Raw genomic sequence first — 25,213 nt, forward strand, 5'->3', positions numbered from 1 at the left:
CAGCTGATTTAAACAATATAAATTGTATATGTATATATATGTATATAAACATACAAATATCTGCTAACAGGCAGCTTACAAGCACACCTTTTCTTATATTCCGCCGCAAGCTATTTTTATAACAAGCGTCGAAAAGACGTGAGCGAATTCGTTAATGAACTCTAAGTGGCGGCAGCTGGTTTAGTTACGAGCGACCATACACCGCTCATAAGCATGTCTGTATGACTGTATACCATATAAAGTGTGTCGATTTTTCCCATAGGTGAGAATATTAACGCAGCGGTTTGGAAAACATTGGTGGGGTGTGAGAAAATGCTTTTAATGCTTCAATGCGTGCCGATAGTAAATGAGCAAGAAGAGTTCTTTTTATATTGATTCGGACTACGGGCATAGTTATGCAGTCTTTATTATTATTTGGCTGGGTCACTGCTTTTTAAGCCCATCTATTCCCATATAATTAGCCATTTTACTGCGCATGCCGGTTGACTGGTGTCCAGTGAACTTTGTTCTTTAAGCGGTCACGTGTCCAATGCTGCTATTTGATGGTTGCGTAACTTTGTTGGATCTGGCGCCGAAGTTGAMAGCGAAATGCATGAGAGAGTTTTGCAGCATTATGTAATATTTTGGGGAGTTAAAAATTAGTGAGTAACAGTTAATAGTTTGAAAATAGTCAAATAGTTGACTACGAGCTGTTTTATTTTTCATGGCGACTGGAATAGTTTTATTTGACATAACTTCTAAATATTGAAAGTAATTGTAACGAGAATGTAGTGGTTACATGGTGGTAAGAGCGCTACAACGCTACGGTTTGGCATATCAATGAAATTCTTTATTCTTGTGAAAGTAAATTCGATGCCATTGTGTATGGAACCCGATTTCTTTTGCTTGGACACCACAGGCACGCTTGCAGAAGTCCAACGCTGAACCCAAATTTCGACGGTTTCAAGCATAAATCGGCCGTTATTGCTGCAATTCCACGTTCGATATTCATACAAAGTCCATCAATCGTCGCTGACTTGTTGGCATAGAACATAGACATCACATAGCCTCACAGGAAATATTCTAACGGCGTCAAATCACACGACCGAGGCGGCCAATTCAGTGGTCTATTTCATGAGATAATACGTTCACCAAAATTGGTTTTCAATAAATCGATTGTGACATTCGCTGTGTGGCTTGTGGCGCCGATTTGTTGGAAACGCATATTGTCCAAGTCCATATCATCCAATTCGGAACAAAAGCATTCGGTTATCATTGAGCGGTAGCGATTCACAATCACAGTAGCGTGCAGGGTTTGATCATCACGGAAGAAGTAAGGCCCAATGACGTATTTTTTTCAAGATGCAATGGTGACTCATGGAGTACGTGTGGATTGCTGTCTGATCAGTTATGCATATTTTGCTTATTGACACAACCATTAAGCTAGAAATGAGCCTCATCACTCAAGATGATTTTTCGGTGAAAGTCCGGATCATTTTCAAGCCGTTGCTGTGCCAAATTCAGGAATATATGACGATTCTGGTAGGCAAACGGCTTCAGTTCTTGCATCAACTTGATCTTGTTAGTATGCAGGCCAAGATCTTTTTCCAAAATTTGCTAGACTGACGTCACAGAGATGCCCATCGCTTGAGACACATGTGTGAGAGACTGATGCGCCGGCCGAGGCAATATTCTCGCCACTACGGACACTTCTTTACCGTACTGGCACGGGAAATATATTGAGTTATGTCAAAAGAGAGCTCTTATTATTCTAGCTAAAGTTTTGTTGAAATTAAATGAAGTCATATAAAATCCATTTCGCATAATCTAAAAATTCGTGAAACGTCTTTGTCTACAACCGACTTTACACGTATCTGGTCCACGTGTTTTCTTTCTAAAACCACTTTTCAAATTGCGACTTAATCGTTTAACTGGCGGCTTCGTTGGAATAAAACGTCAAAATCATATAAATGTAAACAAACAACTACATTTGACATTCAGCAGCGATTTAGTGATTTTAAATTACACTAAAAAGTGACTCCGAGCTTGTCGAACAGATAAGAAAGCTGCGTGTGTATACGAGTATAACCGATTTTCAATTGCACCCCATTTAAGTAGTCTGTTCGAGTATTTCTTTTATTGTTCCTCTGCACATTTTKCTCTTCTCCACGTCCGCGGGGATTTCATTAAAATGCAAGTAACGTAAAATGCGTAAATTGTAACATGCCGCACATAGAAAACCGTGGGTACATGGAAAGACTTGACATACTTTCGCGTTCTTATTGCGCACTCTTTGTTTTTTTCTGTTCTTTGCCTTATTTATGGTTTATGGATGTGTTCTCTTTCGACCAAGTTCAATAGAATACAGATTTTATTCGATTAGCAGTGTCAGTGCAATCTTTTGAAAATATGGAATTTCTTGTATTGCTGCTGGTTATTTATGATTATTGTTTTAATGTGCTGTTATGTATTGGAGATATGTATGAGTATATGTTTATAAAGTGAGTTGAGCACAATGAAGTTGTCATGCTTGACACAATTTTTAAAATTCTGGCCATAAAATATTTCAGTGCTCCTGGCACTCAAGAGAGTTTAGAACGAAATGTGAAAGGTGTCATGATTGGAAAAATATAATCTTATTTACGAGTATACTTCTCCTTTTTTATTGACACAGCTTATGCGGTTAGAGCCGAGTATGCTATTGACACAAATTTTGTTGCAAAAAATGGATTCTCAACTCTCTGAGCTTCAGATGCTCATTCAAGTGTTGGATAATGCAAACCATTCCGAATATCGTCCACAAGTCTGTCTGTTTAATCATAAAAATTTTTGCACCTTAAACTCGAAAGCTAAATGGTTACAATAGTATATGCAAAAGGTAAAATATTAATATAGACTTAAGTTAGATTAAGTTATCTTATTATGGTAGACCATACCACGAACAGATTAGTTTTTGCCCTAAGCGATGCTTGATGACTTGCCGTCATGTAGTTCATCAGAAGTTTTCTTCCGTTAGCATGCCAGCGCTTGGCGGTACCATTGTTTCCCCTTCTCACGACAGTCGGGTTCAAGTAAGCGGAACGAACACGGATTTTTATCGGGCAGAAGTCTGTCAACTCGGCACCATTCCACATTTCTGTAGGAATGATTTCTGTCGCCACAACAACCACAAAAACATACCATTCTTTTTCTGGTGTTTTCCTCTTGACCTTTAGTAGCCTTCTGGATCTGTCAGCCACATTCTACATGAGTGCGCCGTCATCAAACTGTAGCCTGTAACCATGTTTTTTTTTTTTTCAATTGTCAGTAGGAATTTCGTGTTGTTCATTCCATCGCGCTAAGACCTTACTTGTCATACTTCTACTTAGATTATCATGTAGACAATGCTTATGCTTATCAATGTCGGTCCCGATTAAGGACATCCACTATATCATTGCCATAGATGTCTTTTGTGACCTGACAACCTTAGGATATTCTCCTTTGCTACACAGTACACTTTTGACCGGTAAGCGAGTTGAGGTTAACACACAGATCAAACTTGTAGTATATGAAAAATAAAATCCTATTTCAACTAAACTTTTGAAATTCATTGATTGTTTCAACCATTGAAAGGGATTATGTTAAGTTTATTACTACCTAGAATTTGAGAATCGCTGATTTAGTGTTTTAAAGCTTCACTAAATTTTCATTCGTCTTCTGATCTATTATAAGGACTAGGAATTTCATTCCAAATTGATAAGATAAGAACGGTGAAGTTGAAAAAAAAAAATTACAGCTATAGGAAATAATGAAGACATTCTCTTTATTTTGAAATTTTGTATGAAAAAGGGAAGAATGCCACTCAATACACCAAAGAAATTTGTGCTGTTCACGGAGACGTTGCTGTATCAATTCGTGTAGCACTACAATCGTTCGCTCGGTGAGTATAACTGATCGACGTATCGAGCTGTGCAGATTTAGCCATGCCCCTCCATCTGTCCAAGGGCCAGTCCTTAGTTTTTGAGTTATCGTTCTGAAATTTTGCATACATCCTTTTATTTTGAATAAGCTGCTCATTGCCATACAAACTGAACGATCGGAAGTTCTTGGATGAATTTTATTTTTCCTTTCATAAGATATACTCACGAATTTTGGCATGACTTATTTTTCAAGGCAACGGTGCAATCTCCGAATGAATGCTTCATATCGGATCAATATAGCATATAGCTGCCATACGAACTGGCAGATAAAATTTAAGTTCTTAAATATAATTAACATTATTCAACTTTAAACTTTGTTTTGCTTCCGGTTTATTGTTTCTGATACCTTCTAACCACTTCTCCAAAAGGATTGCTATACTTACAACTTTTAAATCCATTTCTTCTTTATCATTACGTTTCTTTCCCATATACGAGTTCGTGTCATATTCATATTGCACATTATACACATTCCTTTATTGCTAGCTGCAAATATGTTCCCAATTTGTGCATAAAATGCATTGTTTCTACCTCTGTGTGCAGTTAAGTGTTTTAAAGTGCGCCGTGGGAAACTTGCGTGGTCGTTTTGTCGAATTAAAATCAATTATGGCGCACAGTAGTATAGATTGTGGTGCAGGCGGTCAGACAGTGAACATTTATCGGCACACATAACCATATATACTTTTAAACTTACAGTCTGGTATACAAAAGTAAGCAGATTTTTGGTACAAACATGTATAACATCTGATCAAATTTGAACCGGACTGAGCAAAAAACATACATACTGTATACATACATACATTTGTAGGAATATTCAAATACATGTATACGTATACTCTCTAACTAAATGTATAGAAGTTAGCAGATTTTTCCTACAAAAATATATATGTACGAATGTATTCTCTAGCTTGCAACACAGTCACTTGAAACATTTTCCAAATAATTTCACTGCGATACTGCAACGTCAGCAGCGAAGCAGCGTAAGTGGAATGCAGTAAAATCGTGCCTAAGTGCGTGGCTTACGAAAACGGTTAGTATGATTCAACATAAATTAGCGGTCGAAGTTTACATTAAACCGCTAAGTTGGCTGGTTAGCTGCTTTCAAGTTGATTGAATGTGCAGCGAATTGTTGCAAAGGTTACACACACACACACACACACCAACATTCATCTATGTATGTGTATGCGAAAATACGTTGCAGTATTCTTTCCTTGCAGTTCCACTCGTTGCTCGGCAATTTTCAACAGCTGCTGCTGGAATCACTTAACACATTTGCTTAAGCATGTCTTTAGCACTTGCCTGCACTTAACCTTTATCGAAGATTATCTTTTAATGCGCTCGCTGCGCGACCGTGAACGGCGCAATTTAATGATATTTTACACCGACATAAAAGTGGTGTGGATTGCAGCAGATTACGTGTATCATTGGCCATATAAGTACACCGTATTATTATGTCAGTGTTAAATAGTTGCATATTGTTAAACTGTTTAAAAAGCACCACCTGTGTTCGGTGAAGTTAAGCTCTTGAGTCGTGAACTTTAAGCATGACCGCTTTTTTTATACGCTCTAAGGTGAGCGAGTTTCATATGCGTTGGTGGTTTATGGTATTAAAGAATTCGTGCTAACGTTGTCAATGGTGGTGTTTATTATTTATATTATATATACCATATTACTCTTCTAACTATGAGCTTCTTCATAATATTTCATTGCATACTTTTCGTTGCATTATATCTATAAAGCCGGGTTTTCAATAAGATCAGTAAAGATATTTTTAAATAAAACAAAAACGGTTTGGGATATCAATGAAATTCTTTATTCTAGTGAAGGTACATTCGATGCCAATTTTTGACAGTTTTCAAGCATAAATCGGTCGACACTGTTGCAATCTTACGCTCGATATTCATATGAAGTTCATCAATTGTCGCTGGCTTGTTGGCATATACCATAGACTAACGGTCTCAAACCAAATAAACGAGGCGACCCATTGATTAGGCCACTTCGTGAGATAACTTGTTCACAAAACTTGATTTTCAATAAACCGATTCGGGGCAAAAATATTCAGTAATCATTGAGCGGTAGCGATTTCCAGTCACAGTAACGTACCGGTCTTTTGAACATCACGGAAGAAGTACGACCCAAGACCCATAACCCACACCAACCGTAATTTTGCCACGATGCAATGTTGACTCATAGAGTACGTATGGATTCGATTGCTGCCTGACCAATAACGCATATTTTGACAAAGCCATTCTACGAGATATGAGCTTCATTTAAGGCCTAAGGGTTTTTCGATGAAAATACGGAGCATTTTCAATTTGTTGCTCAGCCCAATTCACGAACATACGACGATTTTGGCGGTCAAGCGGCTTCAATTATTGTCGACGCTACGGGCACTGCTTTATTTGCCTGGTACGGGAACATTTTGTAATGTCCCTGTTAATTAAAATTTTTCCACTGAGGATCCACAAATTGGACGTCGTGCTCTTAAAGTTGAGATCACTGACTCCGAGTTTCGATAGTAAATTTAAATAATTTCGATTCGTTGTTAGATCGTATGCCTTTCCATAATGAAATGGCAAATTTTACTGAAGAGAAAGGCGTTGTATTCTGTCCCTATCAGTCTACTTTTGCAACATCTCTTCTGAGAAACTCGTTATTCCCGACCAAATCTAGTTGAAAGTCGCAGAAACGATTTTTTGAGACTATCCAATATTTTATTGGATATTCAATATAACATATTCTCCAATTCGGACCACAAACTTCTGTCCACTGAACGCAGGAGATTCCCCACCAAGACATTACAGCAACTGAATGGTGACCATGTTGGTGTTTCACCTTGACTTCTTGAGTCTAATTTACTACATGCGTATTATATATGGATGTCATCTCGAATAAGTATTGAAATCGATCTGATAAAAATATCCATGTATTTTAACATAATGTTCTGTTTTCTAAGGGAAATACTTCTCTTTTTGTATCAGTTAAATACATATATATTTTGGAAAAAACTATCAAAAACTGCAGACGAGTTTCTTGTCACTAGTTCTAGTTTGTTTTCACAGCACATGCTCTCTTTTGAACATAAATTTATATTAAATGCTTCGTGTATGTCTCTTGACGTCATTTCGTAAGACATGTATGAGTTCTCACCTCTTGCCGCAGTCTTTCAGTTTCTAGCCTAAACAAGTTGTGTAGTAATTCTTCTTAATCTCTCTCTGTCTCTCTTTCCCTCTCTGTCGCACTAAAACTTTTATTCAATTATACTCTAATAATTTTTAAAACCTTCATTCACTTTCATCTACTCATCTACCTATGACATGTTGTCATGCTGTGTTGCTTTTCCACATTCAGATATCTTTCAGGGTCTTTCCTTATCATTAAGATCTTCTAACCTTCAGTGTAAATGTTATTTTTCCAATAAGTTAGGGTTTTAAGCCTTACAGTGCCCTCAGAGTGGAGGAAGTCGAGCCGGGCGAATTTTTCCATTTTACTTATATAAAGGATATTTACGAACCCTTTTGAAAATTGTTTCTTTTTTGCATCTGTCGGATATTTAAGAGGTCTTGGAAATTAGTGTCTTATTCATCATTTGTTCTTCTGATCACTCAAAGAATAAAACCGTTTGAAAAGGAAAATTTGAAGCTTTTCTTCTTAGTTTAAGAATCTGATAATTTATGCTGTACTCGTATTGTACTCGTATTGTGTCCACTGCTTGCTTTGACTCCACTCGCGTTCACTGTTGCCTCTTTCTAACCTCAAAACTACTCTATCTGTGTCTCCTCTATTATACATAACTCTTATATTAGATATTCTTTCATAACTTTTTATTTAGAAGACCTAACCAAAAAGTTCATTTATGAACTCTACAATTTTTATGTTCCTATTTTATGCAGGAATTTCCTGGCGATACATGTTCTTAGGTACTCTCTGTAGGCTCACTTTAAGCAACTGTCATCTAATTGTACACCTTTCAGTATCTTCTCTTACTTTCTCACAACCTGAAGTTTAGAGTTTGACTCGGGTTTCATTTTGTCTGCGTTTATTCTTCATAAAGCAAATCAATACGAAACACTTCTTTGAACTAACATATACCATTTCAAAATTCCGTTTTAATTTTGTAACAATATTTTGGTCGTATCGCCATGTGCACATACGTCAACGAGTAATTCATGCCCACGCTGGTCTTATTATCCCATATAATACCATCTTGTTGTTTTTCCTCCCACTTTGTAGGCGCATACATACCGTTTAACTTACTGCAAAAGAGAAAAACGCTATAAAAATAAAAACAAAGAAATATATTGTTATAGCGCATGCACCTCTTGGCGCAACCCTCCTTCCACCAGCCGCCGACCTTCTCCTTGCCCTTACAATAACCCACGCGATCTCTCGTACGAAATTTGTAACCGATCAGTTTGGTCAGCTCATCTGCAGCATTACCGGTGAACTTACCTACCTTTTTCAATGCATACTGATCACCCTCATTCCCAATAACAAAATGATCGTAGTTCGCGATCTCATCCACACTATCGCTATTTAGACGCATGACAATGCGCAATTCTTGCGGCGCATCGCTGGTTAACCAAAACAGTGATTGCATGCCGACGAAAAAGCTATTATAGGGATCGCCAAAACCCTCCTTATATTGGGGCCATCTGAGATTGAATTCGGTATTCTTATCTTGCCGTCTATGCACGACGGTCCAAGGGCAACCGCCTTCTGCATCTGATAAACAGTAGACGTTGATCGGCGTGTAGCCGGAAATGTGTACGCTGTAGACATCGTCTTGGTCGCGCACCCCTGGTGGTAGTATGTCCGCGCAGGTTTTGGGAAAGCGCAACAGCAGGCGCTTCGTAAAGGAGTCGCTTAAAGAACGTACGCTAGAGGGCTTTTATCAGTAACTTATTTGTGTATAAGCTTGATCACAACTTACGTTTTCTCCATTAGATCGCCCAACTGTTTCAGCGTCACTGGCCCTTCTTGTTCCTGTTGCAGTTCACTGCAAATAATTGCAATTCGAAAATTAGTAACGACGTCATTAGAGTCTAAATTTTCGTCTCCCACCTGGTTTGCGCCTCCGCTCTTCTACTTCTGTTACATTGCTTTACCAAATTCCGCATGGTTTCATCCACAATGACGGTCAAGTAATCTGCATCATTCGCAGTTTGTTCAAAGTGATTTGCAGAGATAGCTAGAGGTTGTAATGCAGCTGTTATTAGCAATGCAAAAATCAAATGCTTCCTGAAATGCAACATCTCGTGAGCTGATTAAACAACCGACTGCACTTGAACGTCGCTGGCGACTCGAGTTTTGTATGAAATTTGACGTCGTGCGAGATAAGTTTGACGCGTTATCAGGTTCCTATTATTTATGCTAAACAATTTTATTAAATAATTTCTAATATATTTAAATATCGCAATATTTTGCTGATGTTGCCGATAATGTGCGAACTACTTAATAAGAAAAGTATATATATTACAATATTTCCTATCTATCGTCATATATAGTCGAGTGCCGTATGGTTTTGGTACAGTGCGAGATCGATGAATGACATTTAAATCAGTTTAAGAAATATTTTTTTTTCGAGATACCCTACTTATTTTTTATAAAAAAAAATGCAATAACTTCAAATTTAATGGAGAATATTTACTATCATTCGAAAGCACGGACATTGGCATTTATTTTTTGAAGATTATCTTTTTCAAATGTTTGTCTGGGTAAAGTCTCGGATGATCAATCCGTTAAGTCCAATTTTCGATGACTTGTTCGAGCATTTCGCCCGGTAACAGAACTTTAGATCTCGACCCATTATGCGCCAAGTCGTTCCATACGTCAGTCCGAGTTGCTGTGGTACGATGTTCGTTCCTTAAGCTACGGTTGCTATATTTTCTTCACCTAGACGTGGTCTATTCGGTCGAATTTTATTCAATATTTAATGCTGGGTCTTAAAGATGTCCGTGATGAAATGCCAAAAAATATTGAACAAAAATAACATGACAGCTTGAGGCCACTCACGCGTGCTTTATCTTTAAAAATAATATAAAAAAATATATAAAAAAAATCATTAAAAGAATTACCTCTACTGGATTTTATCATTTGCCTTTTTTGAAGATTTCTGAAAAGTTCAACCCATTTGCAGATATCTATCATATTCATCACAATTTGTGCGAAGCAATTTCCCATTTAAATACATGAGACACTAATTTTGTTGTTAAAAACGTTTTGTTGTTTTTTCCTTCTCTTGGCACCGTAACCGTACGTTAATGAAATCGTCTCATTAACGAACTCCTCTCTTGCTTTCTTAAGCCCTAAGCAACATGCTTCGAATTACGATTTATTTAAGCGTCGAGTTTCTTGGGTGCCTTTTGATTCCTAAATGGTTCTGGAAATTGCCAAAATATTAAAAAAGATTGTGATATGCCTTATGGTTTTATTCGTCACTACAAAATATTAATCAATTTATCCTTATTTAAAGCAAAAGTCTCTCTTCTATATAATCTTGCGTCAAGATTTAATATCCTGATAACTGGTTATTAAATTTATTTCCAAGAACTACTTTCTGAAGAGCAGCTTATCCAATTTTTTTTCTGTTTTGTGATAAAAGTTTTGGAATATGAAATCTATATATCTATCATATGAGATCCTAATATTGTTCGAGAGGAACATAAACTTAATATACAAACATTAACTGGAAAAGGACAATCCAATAAAGCGAATGTAAGATTAAATTAGGAAGTCGATCTTAACAGAGATTTCACTAGGACAGATCAAAACATCGGGCCGTGGTAGTACCTAAAATTCCTATATATACAAGAGGGACTCACATATTCTCCACCTGTCGCTATGGACTAAGTGGTACTAAGTTTTTACTGCAATATTTGTCACAATAAACGATCTTCGAATCATTGAGTCTTGTCATCGTCCTTTCGTTTTCATCTTACATATAATAAGAGACTTGTGACAGTTGGCTTTGTGCCTCGGAAGGTGTTTTTACTTTTCCATTATCGCTCGCATTCAAAGTAGTATATATTGACATGATAATTCTAACTTGAATTTCAGGATCGATATTATATTCTGTTGGTATTTATGCTGGTTCTTAGTCACACCAATTGGTCTGTGAACGCGATTGTGGCCGACAATATTGGCGTGTTTATTCAGCAACAGACCTTTTCAGCTTAATTTAAAATGAAGTTGATTAGAGCTTTCTAAAAATTACTTTTTTAGTTTTGCTTTAGTCTTTTTTTATATATCCGTGTAAGTCTATCAAGAAAAATAAATTCAAATAGCGCCAGGAGCGCAGCGTTCTTTCGAACTGTGGGAAATGACATTTTAGTTGATAGGCATTTTTATCGGGGTTTTTTCAAAGATTTGAGATACTATATTGTGGCGAACTGTGTAAAAGCATTTGAACTTCTTGATGACTGACTCTACGAGAATTTATATAATTTGTGGGTTGGGTAAGCTTAAGAATATTAGTTCTCTATTATCTCTTCGTCACCAGGTTTCATAAGCTTAGTCAGAGTAATCAAGAGATAATGTCATGGAAGCCGTAAGAGCATTGTTCCTTAACTGGGCTATTGCTACTCAAACTTCCTAATTGCGTAATATCTTGGTTCGGGTTTTCGTTTATTGGGGTCTGTGAGGTACTTAAAAACAAAGTCATAATTTAATAACAGTTTTTTAGTCGATTTCCTCAATAGTTATATATAATTCGAATAGACACTATTGTTGCTGTGGAGCAGAATGTCGAAGAGATCCCGAGAGATGAGTCTATTCGCCATTGAACCCAAATATGCGAGTTGTCTATATATAACAATGTTGGGGAAGCATCCTGCGGGCTTACAAACTTCAACTCGTGCAAGTATGGGAGTCAAATGAGCATCAAACGCGTCGCACTTGCGGTGAATGGTTCCAAAACGAGATAGACGCTGATATAAAATATGTTGATTTAAAAGAAGAAAAATTGTTCGCAGATGAAGCTCAATTTTGGTTAAATAGTTACGAGTGATAATGAATGATAATCCACAAGCTATAGCTTAGACTCTGTTACATCCTCAAAAAGTCACTGGGTTGGTGTACTTTATGGGCAGAAGGAACTATTGCTCTATATTTTTTCAATAATGAAGCTGACCACTTGTTACAGTCAGTAGGATTGGAGAATATTGGTATGGACGATTTTGGGTTTCAACAAGATATGCCACAGAGCCATAGAGCTAACACAATAACCGATTTATTAAAAAAAACTCTTTGTGAGCGCATTACCTCGTGATAAAGTGATTGAAAATAGACCACCCGGCTGGAATTTATTCAAACCAGCGATCACTTGTCAAAAATCACCAAACTCGAGTCAGTTCTTGAAATTCCAAATTTGTCCACAAATTGTATACAAATTGATTTGACGAATATTTTTTGAACAAATTGAATATAACCAATTACGCCAGCATTTTTTTAAATTTATAAAATTTAATTTCTGCAAAGAATTCAAATTGCTTAAATTCTTGTTAGAGACGCACACATACACATCAATCAGACAAACACATACACGCAACGGCATTTGCATGGCGAACCGCAAAATGCAGGCGGCAGTTGAAAAGAGCAAAGCGCCTCGTTGCTTAGCAGTAGAAGAGCTGGCAGCATACAGTACAGTTAGATAGTCGTAAGTACTCAATTAAAATTGCATGCAACAGCAATATGAGCAATGACAGGATGTAAGTGGCTGAAAGCAACAACAACAAAAACAAATCGTGGTGTTACATACAAATATTAGGCATACAAATATTTACATGTTTGCACAAAACTTTATTAACGCACACACGCATGCACACATATATATTTACACTGATACATAGCTTGCTCTGTACGCTTGACCACTTGGGCTATAGGCTTGCTGCTATATATGTGTTTGTGTGTTTGTGTATTTGCATTTTCGATTTGCATGCAACTCGACGCTGCTCCTTGGAAAATTGTGGTCACTTGCAGTTTGTTGTTCAAAATACATTGACAGTCAAGTATCAGCCTGTGAACAAGTAAACAAAAGAGATTTCGCTTATATGCATATATGTGTGTGTGGGTGTGTAGTGGTGAAGTAATGGCCGACGCTTAGCCTCTCTTAGGCGAAAGTTTAGCTTATAAAATGCACAAATAATACTATATATTGATATAAGTATGAATAGATATTCATATTGATAAATATTGCAGGCATACATTTAGGCGTTGCTAGTAAATCGTTAAAGAACATTGATTTTAACGCAAAAGTTTAAAGAAATTGCATATTTTTTGTTGCTAGCATAAATATTTCTATGAGAAATAAATAGTAAAATAAAAAATTCTGTAATTTATGCCAGTATTTCCTTTGTATTTCAAAATCTTGTGTTATTAGTGTTTGCTGTTTACAGGAACGCTTTGAAAATATGTAAAAATTGTGCAGTTAGTTAGTTAAATTAAATTTTTAATATTTTTCTTTTAGTGATATTTTCATATTTACTCTTCACAAACTTTTTTTGGTTTCATTAAGTTTGTTGCAAATTTTCTGCATACATTGCAATTATTAAATACTTTTTTGCTAAACAATTTATGGGTTAAAAGCTGCTAACCTAGTCTAAATGACTTCGTTAAAGCATTTTTAGTTTGTATTTTTGCTGTTATGATGCCTATGGATTAAGTAGCAATGTCTGAGTATTATAGATTTTTAGATTTTCACCGGGTGATCTAGTGTCAAATTATTGAAAAAAAAAATTCGTAAAATATTGTAAAGTTGTCTAAAGTGTACCGCTATTTTTTTGGTAAAGTGTTTATAACTCTGAAAACACCGAAAGCTGACAGTTTAGTCTTAGTAAAATTGGAGCGTTACACGATAGAACCACATGTTTTCTTTATTTAACAATATTTCCAAAGAGAAAAAAAAAATTTACCGAAAATTTAAATTTTGCTTTAAGGGGTCACATGGGTTTCCTTGGGTAAAAAATAAAATTTTTTCAAGAATTTTTTCTCACACAAAAATGAAATATTTTATTAGAATTTTTTATTATAAAAATACACTATTAACTAAGATTACTATAAACAGAGAAATTTTTGGGAAAAAAATATTTTAAACTCGGCATTTCCGGTGACCCCTCGACAAAAAGATACGCCCACCCTGGCAAGATGGCTACTTACAGGATCATCAAAAGTAAAAGAAATACGTTTTTTAGTTAAAGCCTTAACTTAGAACTTAGACGAATGGATAAAAACTGAAAATTGGATTTTTGTCAGATATTTTTGCATAAAAAAAGAAAGTTTCAGAGAAAATTTCGCGACATTTTTTTCCCCAAGAGTTGTGAGAATTGTATCTCCACCTGTGTAAAATTTCATGAAGATCCGTTGAATACCGAGAAAATCCGATTAAATGATCGAGAAATCTTACCAACAGACTTCAAAACTACAGCTTCGATTTTCAAGTTGATTTTTTGAAACCCGTAAACCCATGTAACGCCTTAATTTCACCTGAAGATTGTTTATATCAAACGAAGCAAAGTGGCTTCTCGAAGTACAAGCTACAAGCTACTACTTAATTCAGCTATAGCTTCTGTTACCAGTTCGGTTCATGTAGAAAATCGAATCGATAGTAATTTTTTTTTAATAAAGTTAATTTAATTTATGAATGAATATAATATATGAGGGTGCTATAAAATTTTACTCAGAATGGTCATCATTTACTTTGACACAAGCTCCAAACGATTCGATGATTGATTAAAAGCAGCATCCACAGTCTCTATCCAATGTTCCCACTTAATATTGGTTGTCAGTATGGCGGTATTTTTATTGAATTTTCAATTGTTCATAAAATTTTTTTGATTACTCATGCCCAGCTCTTGACCGATGCTACGGCTGCTACTATGCCGGTCTCTTTCTATCAATTCAGCGATTTTATCGCAATTTTCGACGACAGGCCTTCCAGAGCGTGGCGCATCTTCGACCACTTCTACACTAGAACGAAAACGTTCAAACCATCGTTGTGCGGTGGAAATGGAAACTGTATCTGTAAACTGCACAAATTTTATTGGCGACTTGAGATGCATTTTTGCCTTTATCGTAGTAGTACTGTAAAATATGCCGTATTTTCTCTTTATTTTGCTCCGTGTTTGCGATGCTATAACTCATGAATGACTTAAAAGAGACGACAATCAATCAAACATGTGTTAGCGAGAGAAATGAGCTTTCGAAAATGGTATAGCATAACCCGATGCGACGAATAAAACTAGAACTACGCGATCTCAGCGCCAACTAGCGAAAATACCGCAAGACTTTTTTGGCAAACTAATATTAAAAATGTCGGTTGATAACTCAAGTAGCTTAAAAGGCCCGTTGTGTTGTGTAAAAATTTGTTTGCTATTTTTTTCTCCTACAAGTCTTGGAGTTTATATCGCATATTTTAAACGGGACCTGGTTTCTCTCAACGTTGCTTTATAAAAAATCTGTCTAAATCGTGCCAGTTTGTGTTTTTATTAACACAATTTAATTTTCTTGAACTTTTCTCTCCTCTTTTTTCGTATAATAACCATTTTCTTCACTTTCAATTAAGTTAGTGCAGATAACCGAATCTGAGTCTGTTTCGGTAACGTTGGCCCGACTGTTATGGGAACATCAGCAAACCGAAGTCAGTGGGGCTGGTCACAGCCATGTTTATCTGCATTCTTCTCCGCCATGCATTTGTAGTTTTTAAATTGTTCCACATTTGAAAATTTATACTCAATGCGACCTTATTGATTTTTTTTTTTTTGAAGAATATATTCATGAGCTCACCCTGCTTTGTCCGATTAACATACATTTTATGTAAAAAAATTTGATTGCCAATACATTAACTCTTCGCTATTTACTCAGCTGCTCCTCTATATGCCACAATGCATAGTTGTAAGTCTGTGCTGAGTTATTTGTTTTCGCTTTGCACATTTTTACTGCAATATTTTTATTAGCGTCGCATTATGCTCAAACACCGCTAACTCTTGTTGATGCTGCGTTACGATGGCGGCTACATTATTTTAACACTGCAAATGCAATTGTTGTTGTTTTTGTGTATTTGTTTTATTAAACTACAAAGAATACGCACTCTGTTATTGTTTGTTCTCTTCACCAAGCCGGTTATTGCAATTTAGTTGCCAAAATGCCGCACATGCCTCACTTTTGCATTTTAGCTGACAAGCGGGCTCATGGCTCACAGCTGAGCCCTCCCAGCTTGACTTGACCCTTCTCAGTCGCCTTTTTATCGCTTCTAATATGAGCGTTTTTGCAGCTGCTTGCTCGTTCACTTGTGACGTATGTTGTTGCGTGTGTGTGTGTGTGTGTGGTAGTATTGTATCACATATACACAGTTATAAGTTTTGAGCGCCCATAAATATGCTACAGTTTACTTAGTTTTTGTGTGTTTTTGTTGTGCTGTTTTTGTTGTTTGCATCATTGATGCGTAAAGTTAGAAAATACAGACTAGCGGTAAATTTTTGTTGTCGTCTGCATTGTGTTTTTCGTTATTGTTGTTTTAGTGATTGCTTGTCTGTCGCGCCTTTGTTATACTGCGTTATAGCCCAATTTGCAATAAACCAACAAATAGTGTTATAACAACAATAAAAAACACCAAAGCGTAGAGCCAGCTTTTGTTGGTTTTACTGCTGGAAAATGAAAAATGAAAAACTGCTGTCACACAGGCTTTTCTAATGGTCCACTCATAAGGGTTGCGATGACTTGTTGTTTCCGACAGTTTTTGCCGCAGTAATTGTCGTTGGATTTAACGTTTTTTAAGAGTTTCGGCTTTTGCGAGCTTTCAGTGACTCTATTTCTGGCAAATTGCTGCATTACACATACTGACATATGTCTGTGCGTGTATAAGAAATTCTAAATATCGATTCGGCAACAGAAAAATTTATTTTGAATAGCCTGAAAATAATTATTCTAAGCAGCTCATGGTACTCTTTTATAATGACTAAACAAGCAGTTTATCTGTGGCTTCTCACTGGATTTGATTATGCTTCTCTTTACTGCGGCTTAAGATGCTCTCAACATAAGAGGACATCTCACAAAAATAAAGTCTTCACTAGATCTCTTTCAACTACTCGACAGGGCTCCTAAATTTAGTCTACACCTTTTTTTCTCTCTTAGGCACTTTCTCAGCACACATTCCAGGAGAATAACATCTCATTAATTTTGGCGAGGTTTGACAAAAAGAACAAAAGTTTTACGTATTTTAGTATAAATCTTTATTATAGACTTCCAAATAGATTCCTGTGCCAGTATACGCATACCAATGCTTAATCCAAATTTCCTTAGACCTGTTATAACATAAGTATATAGCCTCCATGCCTTCAGCGATTTTTTTTTCGGTGCCTACTAATGTTTGGATCTCCTTTAGCCAAACTGTCCGAAGTCTGGCCGACGTGTTGCTTTATGTCATCGACGTAGTTGAGGAAGGACCTCGTGATGCTCATAGAAGTCGGTTCCGCTACAACCAGGTGACTGCAGTGATGATTTCTATGAAGGCACCACCTCAGGAACTACCTGGAGAAGAGTTCATTATGTGCCTTAACTAGGAGTATACAGAGCTCACTCTGCAAGTGTTCGATAGGAGATATGAAGAGGCAACCTGTTGTAGTCCAGAGTGCAGTGTTCTGACATGTCTGTACCTCGTCTGCATTTCAATGCATAAATGCGACCGTATTGGGACGGCGTAGATAATAAGCGGCCGGCTGATTGTCTGGTATGTTGCCAACAACGTTTCTTTGCCTTTGCCCCATATATTTTGAGGTAATCGTCATTAACAGAGATTTGGGATGATCTTGGAGTCTGTATTGCTTCGATGCGCGAATATTGAACTATGGAGAAATTTGATTTTATATTTAGTTCTTTTAAAGCTTCAATCTAAAATTAACTATTATGAAAGCAACTACAAATTTACTCCGAATATTACTTTTGATATCGATAAGTTCCATTTCTACGACTGTTTTCAAAATACTTGCCCACACCCGATGTTCTAAAAGTTAGAGTAGCAGATAATATCTACTTTAGTTAGTTCAGTTTCGCCGGACTGATCTAAGTACCTCCTCGAAGAATCTTTAATGGACTATAAAACTAAAATAGTGAATAAATCTGTATACCTAAATAGATGGTTCAGACAGATATTTCTCAATAGCTGTGCTTTGGCTTGATCCCCTTTTTGTGTATTTAAGTCTTATGCTTGATATAATCTTTTGCGATTTTGTATCGGCTTTGTATATAAAGAACTAGGATTTATATTACAGTCGTAGTAATAATCTATTTTAATTACCGTCTTGTACTTAAATATGCTCTCTTTTTCTCTCCACAGAGACACCGCAGCCATCGCAGCATTGTCCACGCAAGAACGGTTACTTCGGCCACGAAGAGAAGGGTGTATGCGATAAATTCTACTACTGTGTCGATGGACAATTCAATATGATCACCTGCCCCCAGGGTCTGGTGTTCAATCCCAAAACCGGCATTTGCACATGGCCCGATGAAGTCGGCGTGAAGGGTTGCAATTCGCAGGACATTTTCGAATTCGAATGCCCCAAAGTAAATGAGTCCGTGGCGGTCACACATCCACGTTATGCCGATCCCGATGACTGTCAATACTTCTATGTATGTGTAAATGGTGAGATACCACGACGCAATGGCTGCAAGCTCGGACAGGTGTTCGACGAAGAGAAGAAGCACTGCGACTGGTCGCGCAACGTGCCCGAATGGTATGTTGGAACACTTATTTAATGCTATTTTAACAACTGTTCAATATATATGTATATTTTATACGTCTTCTCATTATAGCGCCGACTGGTACAAGGATCGTCTGACCGACGCTGAACTGGAAGAATTGGAGAATCCGAAACCGAAAACCAAGAAGCCACAGCGTACACGCGGTCCATCACGACGAAAACCCGCCAAAGCGGCGCACGTTGAAGAGGAGGTCGAGGAGGAGTAGTGGAGTGGCTAGCATTAAAAGCCGACAGCTACGTCCGTCCATAGCTTTAAGTTTTATGGTGTGTTTGTTTTGTCGTCGTTCGAAATTCGCCAATAAAAGCACGACAGAGTATTTCTATAAAGTGAATTGTGTTTCTATGCAATTAAATGCGCCGTGCATTGTTCGATTGTACATCGTTTAAGTGCCAAATAAAAACGCCTTTCAGGGTCTATTATTAAGCCGCGTTTATGAATTGCGCTGGAAAGTACGCGCACACATACACATGGACAATTTTTTCATTATTTTTGTGTTGCTGAATTGTTTTTTATGACTTGCGGTAAATTGGTGTGAACTTTATTGCAATTTTATTCGCAAATAAATTTAATCGTTCTCAATATCACTGATATCTTCTTCAGTATACCATGTTTTAATGTTTTTCCATTACTTGTTTTCAATATATTTTTTTTGATTATCAATTGTTAAATGCTGCATTCGCGTGCCTTTTGATAAATCGAAATTTGCGAAATCAGATTTTCAGAAAGGAGCAATATTTTTCATCCAATTCAATTAAGGAAATATTGATTTTGCTTATTGAAATTCAAAGTAAAAGAAAAAAAGTTTCCGAAACCATTTCTTTTTTGTATTTCGAAAGCTATTAATAGAAGTTACTCCTAGAAAATTGACGTAGTGAATTTTACGAGCGAATGGACTACTAGACCTATCACTAGGCCAACAACCGCCGGACTTAAGATTAAGACCGTTAGAAGAAGAGATTATGGATTATCTTCTATCCGAATACAAATCTTTGTATAAGAAAAAATCTCAACTACTGGTTAAAGACGATGTCTCGGAGGTTGCACAAATCAAGGATAGGTTAGGTTAATCTGATAGGCCAATAAGCCAATCTTTGGCAGTTTTGAACCTTTGCGATACCAGATGGAGATCACTCGCTAAATCCAAGAGGACTAGTCATCTTTTAATCACCACTAATTACAGACTTCCTTGGTCATTTTAGCGTCGTTCCATTCTGCCCTTAGCCACTTAGCCATCTAGAGGTCTATAAGCTTCTGATCCAGGATAGCAGGTTCAACACTTACGGACTGGATACTATTTAGAATAGATTTCGTAGTAGAGATGACCTGGAATGGTTCAAGAGTGTACTCCTTACATTCAAGAGCCCTTTCGATATTAAATACCAACGCCCTTAGCGCCGAGGCCCTAATATCTGAGTCCAAGATTTCCTCTAGCGTTTTCAGCAGAAAGGAAGTTGAGCTTATAGGCCTAAACTCCATTAAGTAGGCTGGTTAATTTCTACCTGCCTTCGGTATGAAAACTACTATAGTCTCTCTCTATGAGGGCTCATAGTTGAACTTCATGGATCCCCTAAAAATTGCCTTTTGCCATGGTACGGATAGACAGTGTGCATTCTGTAGGATTGCTGGAATGATTCCATCCGTACTGAGAAAGCTGTATGGTTCGAATAAGCGGACTGTTCATTCTATTTTATTCTCCATATAGATGTCTTCCTGAGACATTTACCGAATTACTTCCTTTGCAACTAGGACTTGCCGCTTCCTTACAGCACACTGTGCACACTTATTAGGTCATCTGTTCTCTGTTCTGTTGTAGCCTTGGCTGTTGTCCGACCACTCTACGCTACTTTTGCGAATTAGGCAGGCTAGGCAAGTCTTGTGGAAAATAGTTTCCTAAGTCTCGCCAATTCTTTCTGCATTTGTAAATACTCTAACGCCCTTCTCAAACTCTTCATGTGTGTTGTATTGCATAGATAAAAATTTTCGTATTGATAAATTACATCTGGAGTACGGGATGGCTCCGAGGAGATAAAAAATAGTGTGTAGATTTTAATACCAGGGTTTTCACAATAGACCTCTATCTACTTAACTGACTTTTGCCCAAACACGAAACGAAAGCGCTGACACTAAGCCACCGTATTAACTAGATTTTGGTCTGTGTGACTTTTTTTTTTGTTTTCGAAACTTCTGTTAACTTATCCTGATTCCAAAGGCTCAAGTTGTTTTACAGTTTCTCCGTTAAACTCCACGTTCTAAATAGTTAAGAAAAATATATGCCTTTCCAAGGCTTCTGATATCATGAATGAAAAACAGAGGTCGATAAAGTACTATACTATAGCTGATCGTGGTTTTGGCTACTGGAATCTGTTATCTCGGAATCGGTCTCGGTAGACAATTTCAATAAGATTCTTTAAAACACCTCTAGCTAATGAGCCATCGAATAAAACCATACAAATTTCAGCGCATCAGCGGTGTTTCTTTCATATATCATTATTCAGTACAAGGTTTTGGTTAATTTATCTCTGCAGTCTGCGTTATCACCGAACTTAACCAAAACCCTTTCTTTGCAAACGTCTCCCATTTAAAAAGTTAAACTTTAGTTCTATCTTCCACGGTATTCCTCAGAAACATGTACGTTGTAATTTTTGACCCACCCCATTACATGTGTGTAGAGTTTTCTAACAAAAAACTCATGGAATTTGTAAAACGAAATGGTTGAATTGACAAATTTGTGAAAATTTTCTGTAAAAAAGAATGTCGATATCGTCTTTATCTGTAAAAAATTTAAAAAGTGAATATATTTAACTAAAAAAAAATCATAAAAATGTTTGATGAGTGTATGGGAGATGGTTACAATGGTAACCAGTATTCTTGGGGGCACTCGGCGTATGGACAGTATGGACAATGGTCATATGACGCTACGCCCTGGTACAATCAATGTCCTTATAATAATTGGAACTGGTATACGGGCTACAACAATTACGAACAAGCATATCCGCCATGTCATCACTTTTACGCGGCAAATCAGCCAAGTATGCCGCTGTTGAATGATCCGAACAGCGAGTACAGATTACATCAACGACACCTAACTGGTCACTATTTGCAGCAGGAAGCGAGCAGCATGGCCGATCCACCGCTATGGAAGTCGCTAAAAATCGATTGCTTCTCAGCCAAAATGGATATGCATGGAGCACAGTCGGAGCTGTTGAAGAAGGGTGCACGCTTTTTCTTAAATAAGTCGGGACGACGCAAAAACCGTAAACGTCGATTTAGCGGTACGGCAGCACGCAGTACAACAACAATGAAGAATTCACACAGTAAACTGGGCAGGAAAGTCTATCTCAATGGTGGCGCTTTAGCCTACATACTATTCAAGCCGAAGGAAAGCGATTGTTGTGATGAACAAAATCGTGGTGATAGTCCCGATGTGCCTTTCACGTATTATCCCTCGAAGAAACGGCATGATATGGAGAAAGAGTTCTTTGAAAATATCGATCGTCAACTACATGAATCCGATCAAGACGAATCGCCAACAGCGAAGAGCAATGAATACATAAACAACTTGAATAAATTATACGCCGACATCAATGGCGGTTTAGGCAGCAAAATGAAATCTTCTGTGTCGCATTGTACGCCCGAAGAGCTTGCAGAGATACGTCACGAATTCGAGGTATTCTTCAATAAGACTACACGCACCAACAAACAAACACAAACGAAATTAAAAATGAAAACGGAAACTGTCAAACCGAAAGGGAGAATGAAGTGGACACTGGGAGTTGGAGCGGGACGTATTGCAGGTGCTGCGGGTGCTGAAATGCCAAAGAAGCTAAAGCCCATCAGTCAAAAATCAACAACACCAACGACGAAACAAACGGCATTGCGTAAAGATACTGGCGTGAAAAACAAAAGGCCGAAGTTACCAACTGTAGCACAAGAACCGACAACGAAAGAGTCTAGCAAAGAAGAAGAACCCAGTGGATCAAAACGTTTGAGTGGTGTTAATAGTGATAAATATAGAATGAGTGTACCACCGTTGTGGCAGAAATCGGATGCAGCACCCAGCACGTCACAAAAAGCAGCGAACGGAACCAATCTTACCGATAGAAGTAGTCGTAGCCCTTTGAATTATAGCAGAAAAGCAATGGATGAGGGTCCTAAGAACGTTGTCAACCTTAACGATAGAAGTAGACGTAGCCCTTTGAATTATAGCAGAAAAGTAATTGATGATGGTCCTAAAGCTACAGTGAAATCTACTTACGCCAGTTTCCCTTATTCTACATCTTGGAGACAAAAATAATACTACTATTGGTTGTGTCAAAATTATGTGGTATTTCGTGGCTAGATCGAACGGTTATTATTGAATTTCTCATACGGCTGATGAGAGATTCAATGACAACTGCGCGATCTCGGCGACTGATTGAAGTTTTGTGAAATTTTGTGCAAGAAAATTTTTGTAAATTTCTTGTTAGTATTAAGTGTGTCGTTCTGAGAGTTCTTTTGAATTAGTAAATACTGTTTCTGCTAAAATTTAATATGGAAATAAAAGCAATTTTTTGCATTTTGTTAATTTTAATATAAAAATTGTTGAGGTTATTTTAACATGAGTTTTAATGAATGATTTTATTAGAGAAATTAGAAAGGCGAATTTCAAGATTGAAAAAATATCTGTATTCTTTTAGAATCGTGATCCAAGCGGAAGGTATAGCTAGGCGAATTTTAGAATTTCTCTATGAATCATTCCAATATATCGAAAATTGTCACCCGAGACTACAAGCTACTCTTTCTAAAGAATGAACGTGTTTACGAGTTTGATTTCTTAGTAAACACCAATATTTCAAAGTAATCAGATCAAGTCAAATATGATATTTTCACTAAATCTCACACCAGATTTTATCGAAAGGATTCATTTGTCGCATGGATATGGTTGGTGGAGGGGTTTACTCTCAGGAGCTCTTTATCAACTTATAGCCTATCTATTGTCTTCCAAGTCGAGATTGCAGTCATTAAGGTAGCAACAGATCTACTGATCCGGCGTGTAGCCTCTTTCAGAGAAGTAACCACTCACTCAGATAACAAAACGGCGATACTAGCCTTTAACTCGTTAACGATGCGTGCAGTGTTGGTCGTGCAGTACCTAAAAAACGCAAAAGCCTTTCTTGATCGATCGCAAGAGATCTAGTGATATTTTTGCCCTCAATAAGGCTAACCTCTCCCTAGTTGTGGGACTTTTAACAGGTCATTGCCTATTGACGTCCATCTGCAGAAGTTATAAAGAAGAAGAGGAAGTGGAAATAACTCAGCACTTCCTTCTTAACTGTCTAGGCATACTTTCAATCAGGTTCTCAATTATTGAGTGATGTATATTTCTCCACTCCACCTGTACCCAGCTTCACAGTTCGTCCATGTTAGAAGACGGATGTTGCTTAATGTATGCCTACAAATTTTCTATCGGTTTAAGATGTGCGCCTAGTGCTGACCATTTGAAAGTTTTAAAACTTTAGTTTTGGAGCCATTCTTGAACAATTTTGCTGCATGTTTTGGATCTCCGTGTTGTTGGAAAATTATTTCCTTACCTTTACCGCCAGTCACGTCTAACATACGCTCAAGCCATCCTTAATCACTTAGCGACTACGTAAGTAAGCAAAATTTATGATTCTGCGGCACTGGAAAACCGCTTGTAGCCGACGACGAGCCATTACACACGCTCAAAGTCACTGTACAGTGTGCTGTTTTCGCTGGTGGAGTCATCGGACCTTTTTTCTTCGAAGACGTCGGGGGCCAAACGGTTACTGTGAGTGGTGAGCGCTACAGAGCAATGATCAACGAGTTCTTTTTGCCGCAACTTGATCTATTAGGATTGGAAAACATGTAGTTCCAACAGGACGGTGCAACGGCACACACTGCACGTGGCACAACCGATATGCTGAAGGATGCATTTCCCGGACGCCTAATCTATTCGTCAAGAATGTGAAGACCTATCGGCGGAAGTTCTGGCCAAAGTAATGGAAACTGCCATAAAAACGGCTCAAATGACAATCAACTATGGCGGCGGCTATTTACATAAAGTCATATTCTCGACTTGATGTAAAAAAATTTAAAAGACCAAATAAAAATAATCCACAAGCAGAATCAAAGTTTTTAAATTTTTTTTTTTTAAATTACAGCCAAAAAACATCGGAAGGCTATTTTTGCGGCACCTTGTATATGTATATATTCTGGATCTGGATAACCTTATTTATACCGAATTTTGACAAACTGAGTCGAATTTGATCTCAATGTGATTCCCATGACATGTATGGTATACTTTGAATAACGGAGATACATATACATATATCTATAATGTAAATAGCTTATAAGGTAAGATCATAAGGTTTCTTTATATTATAGCCAATCAATCGATCCGAAAATGTTTTTCGCTTCTGTTGTATGCTTAGAAAGTTCCACCTTAAATAGAAATATAATTGACACATCCGTATGTAAATAAACAAAATTTATTTTTCGAGATTTAATAAATCTAAATTCGCTTT

At 37.2% G+C, this 25,213-nt stretch overlaps 2 protein-coding genes across 3 annotated transcripts in view; one reads left to right on the forward strand and one right to left on the reverse strand.

Annotated features, from left to right (window-relative positions):
* The window catches only part of LOC108967934, a 48,254-nt gene extending 29,234 nt beyond the window's left edge, over nt 1-19,020 (forward strand). For both annotated transcript variants that reach the window (XM_018931637.1, XM_018931636.1), the window contains exons 5-6: nt 18,265-18,661; nt 18,741-19,020. In XM_018931637.1, the coding sequence (XP_018787182.1) occupies nt 18,265-18,661; nt 18,741-18,894 (551 nt within the window). In that variant the 3' untranslated portion in view covers nt 18,895-19,020. The remainder of the gene's footprint in view (nt 1-18,264; nt 18,662-18,740) is intronic.
* On the reverse strand, nt 7,953-9,205 carry LOC108967933 (angiopoietin-4-like). Its single transcript, XM_018931635.1, has 4 exons — nt 9,000-9,205; nt 8,869-8,934; nt 8,255-8,815; nt 7,953-8,191 (listed from the first exon to the last, which is right to left on the reverse strand). The coding sequence occupies exons 1-4, from the start codon at nt 9,188-9,190 to the stop codon at nt 8,032-8,034; spliced, it is 978 nt and encodes a 325-aa protein (XP_018787180.1). The 5' UTR covers nt 9,191-9,205; the 3' UTR covers nt 7,953-8,031.
* Nucleotides 19,021-25,213: the final 6,193 nt, after the last annotated feature.

Source organism: Bactrocera latifrons, unplaced genomic scaffold, assembly GCF_001853355.1.
Source record: "Bactrocera latifrons isolate USDA-ARS-PBARC rearing strain unplaced genomic scaffold, ASM185335v1 scaffold_2, whole genome shotgun sequence".
Taxonomy (NCBI): domain Eukaryota; kingdom Metazoa; phylum Arthropoda; class Insecta; order Diptera; family Tephritidae; genus Bactrocera; species Bactrocera latifrons.

What these genes read in the sequence shown, in the direction of transcription:
- LOC108967933 (XM_018931635.1), bottom strand. Translation starts at nt 9,190, where the DNA reads ATGTTGCATTTCAGGAAGCATTTGATTTTTGCATTGCTAATAACAGCT. An exon ending in AGAGCGGAGGCGCAAACCAG is followed by an intron (nt 8,935 to 8,999) that starts GTGGGAGACGAA and finishes AATTATTTGCAG; the next exon opens with TGAACTGCAACAGGAACAAG. An exon ending in GGCGATCTAATGGAGAAAAC is followed by an intron (nt 8,816 to 8,868) that starts GTAAGTTGTGAT and finishes AAAGCCCTCTAG; the next exon opens with CGTACGTTCTTTAAGCGACT.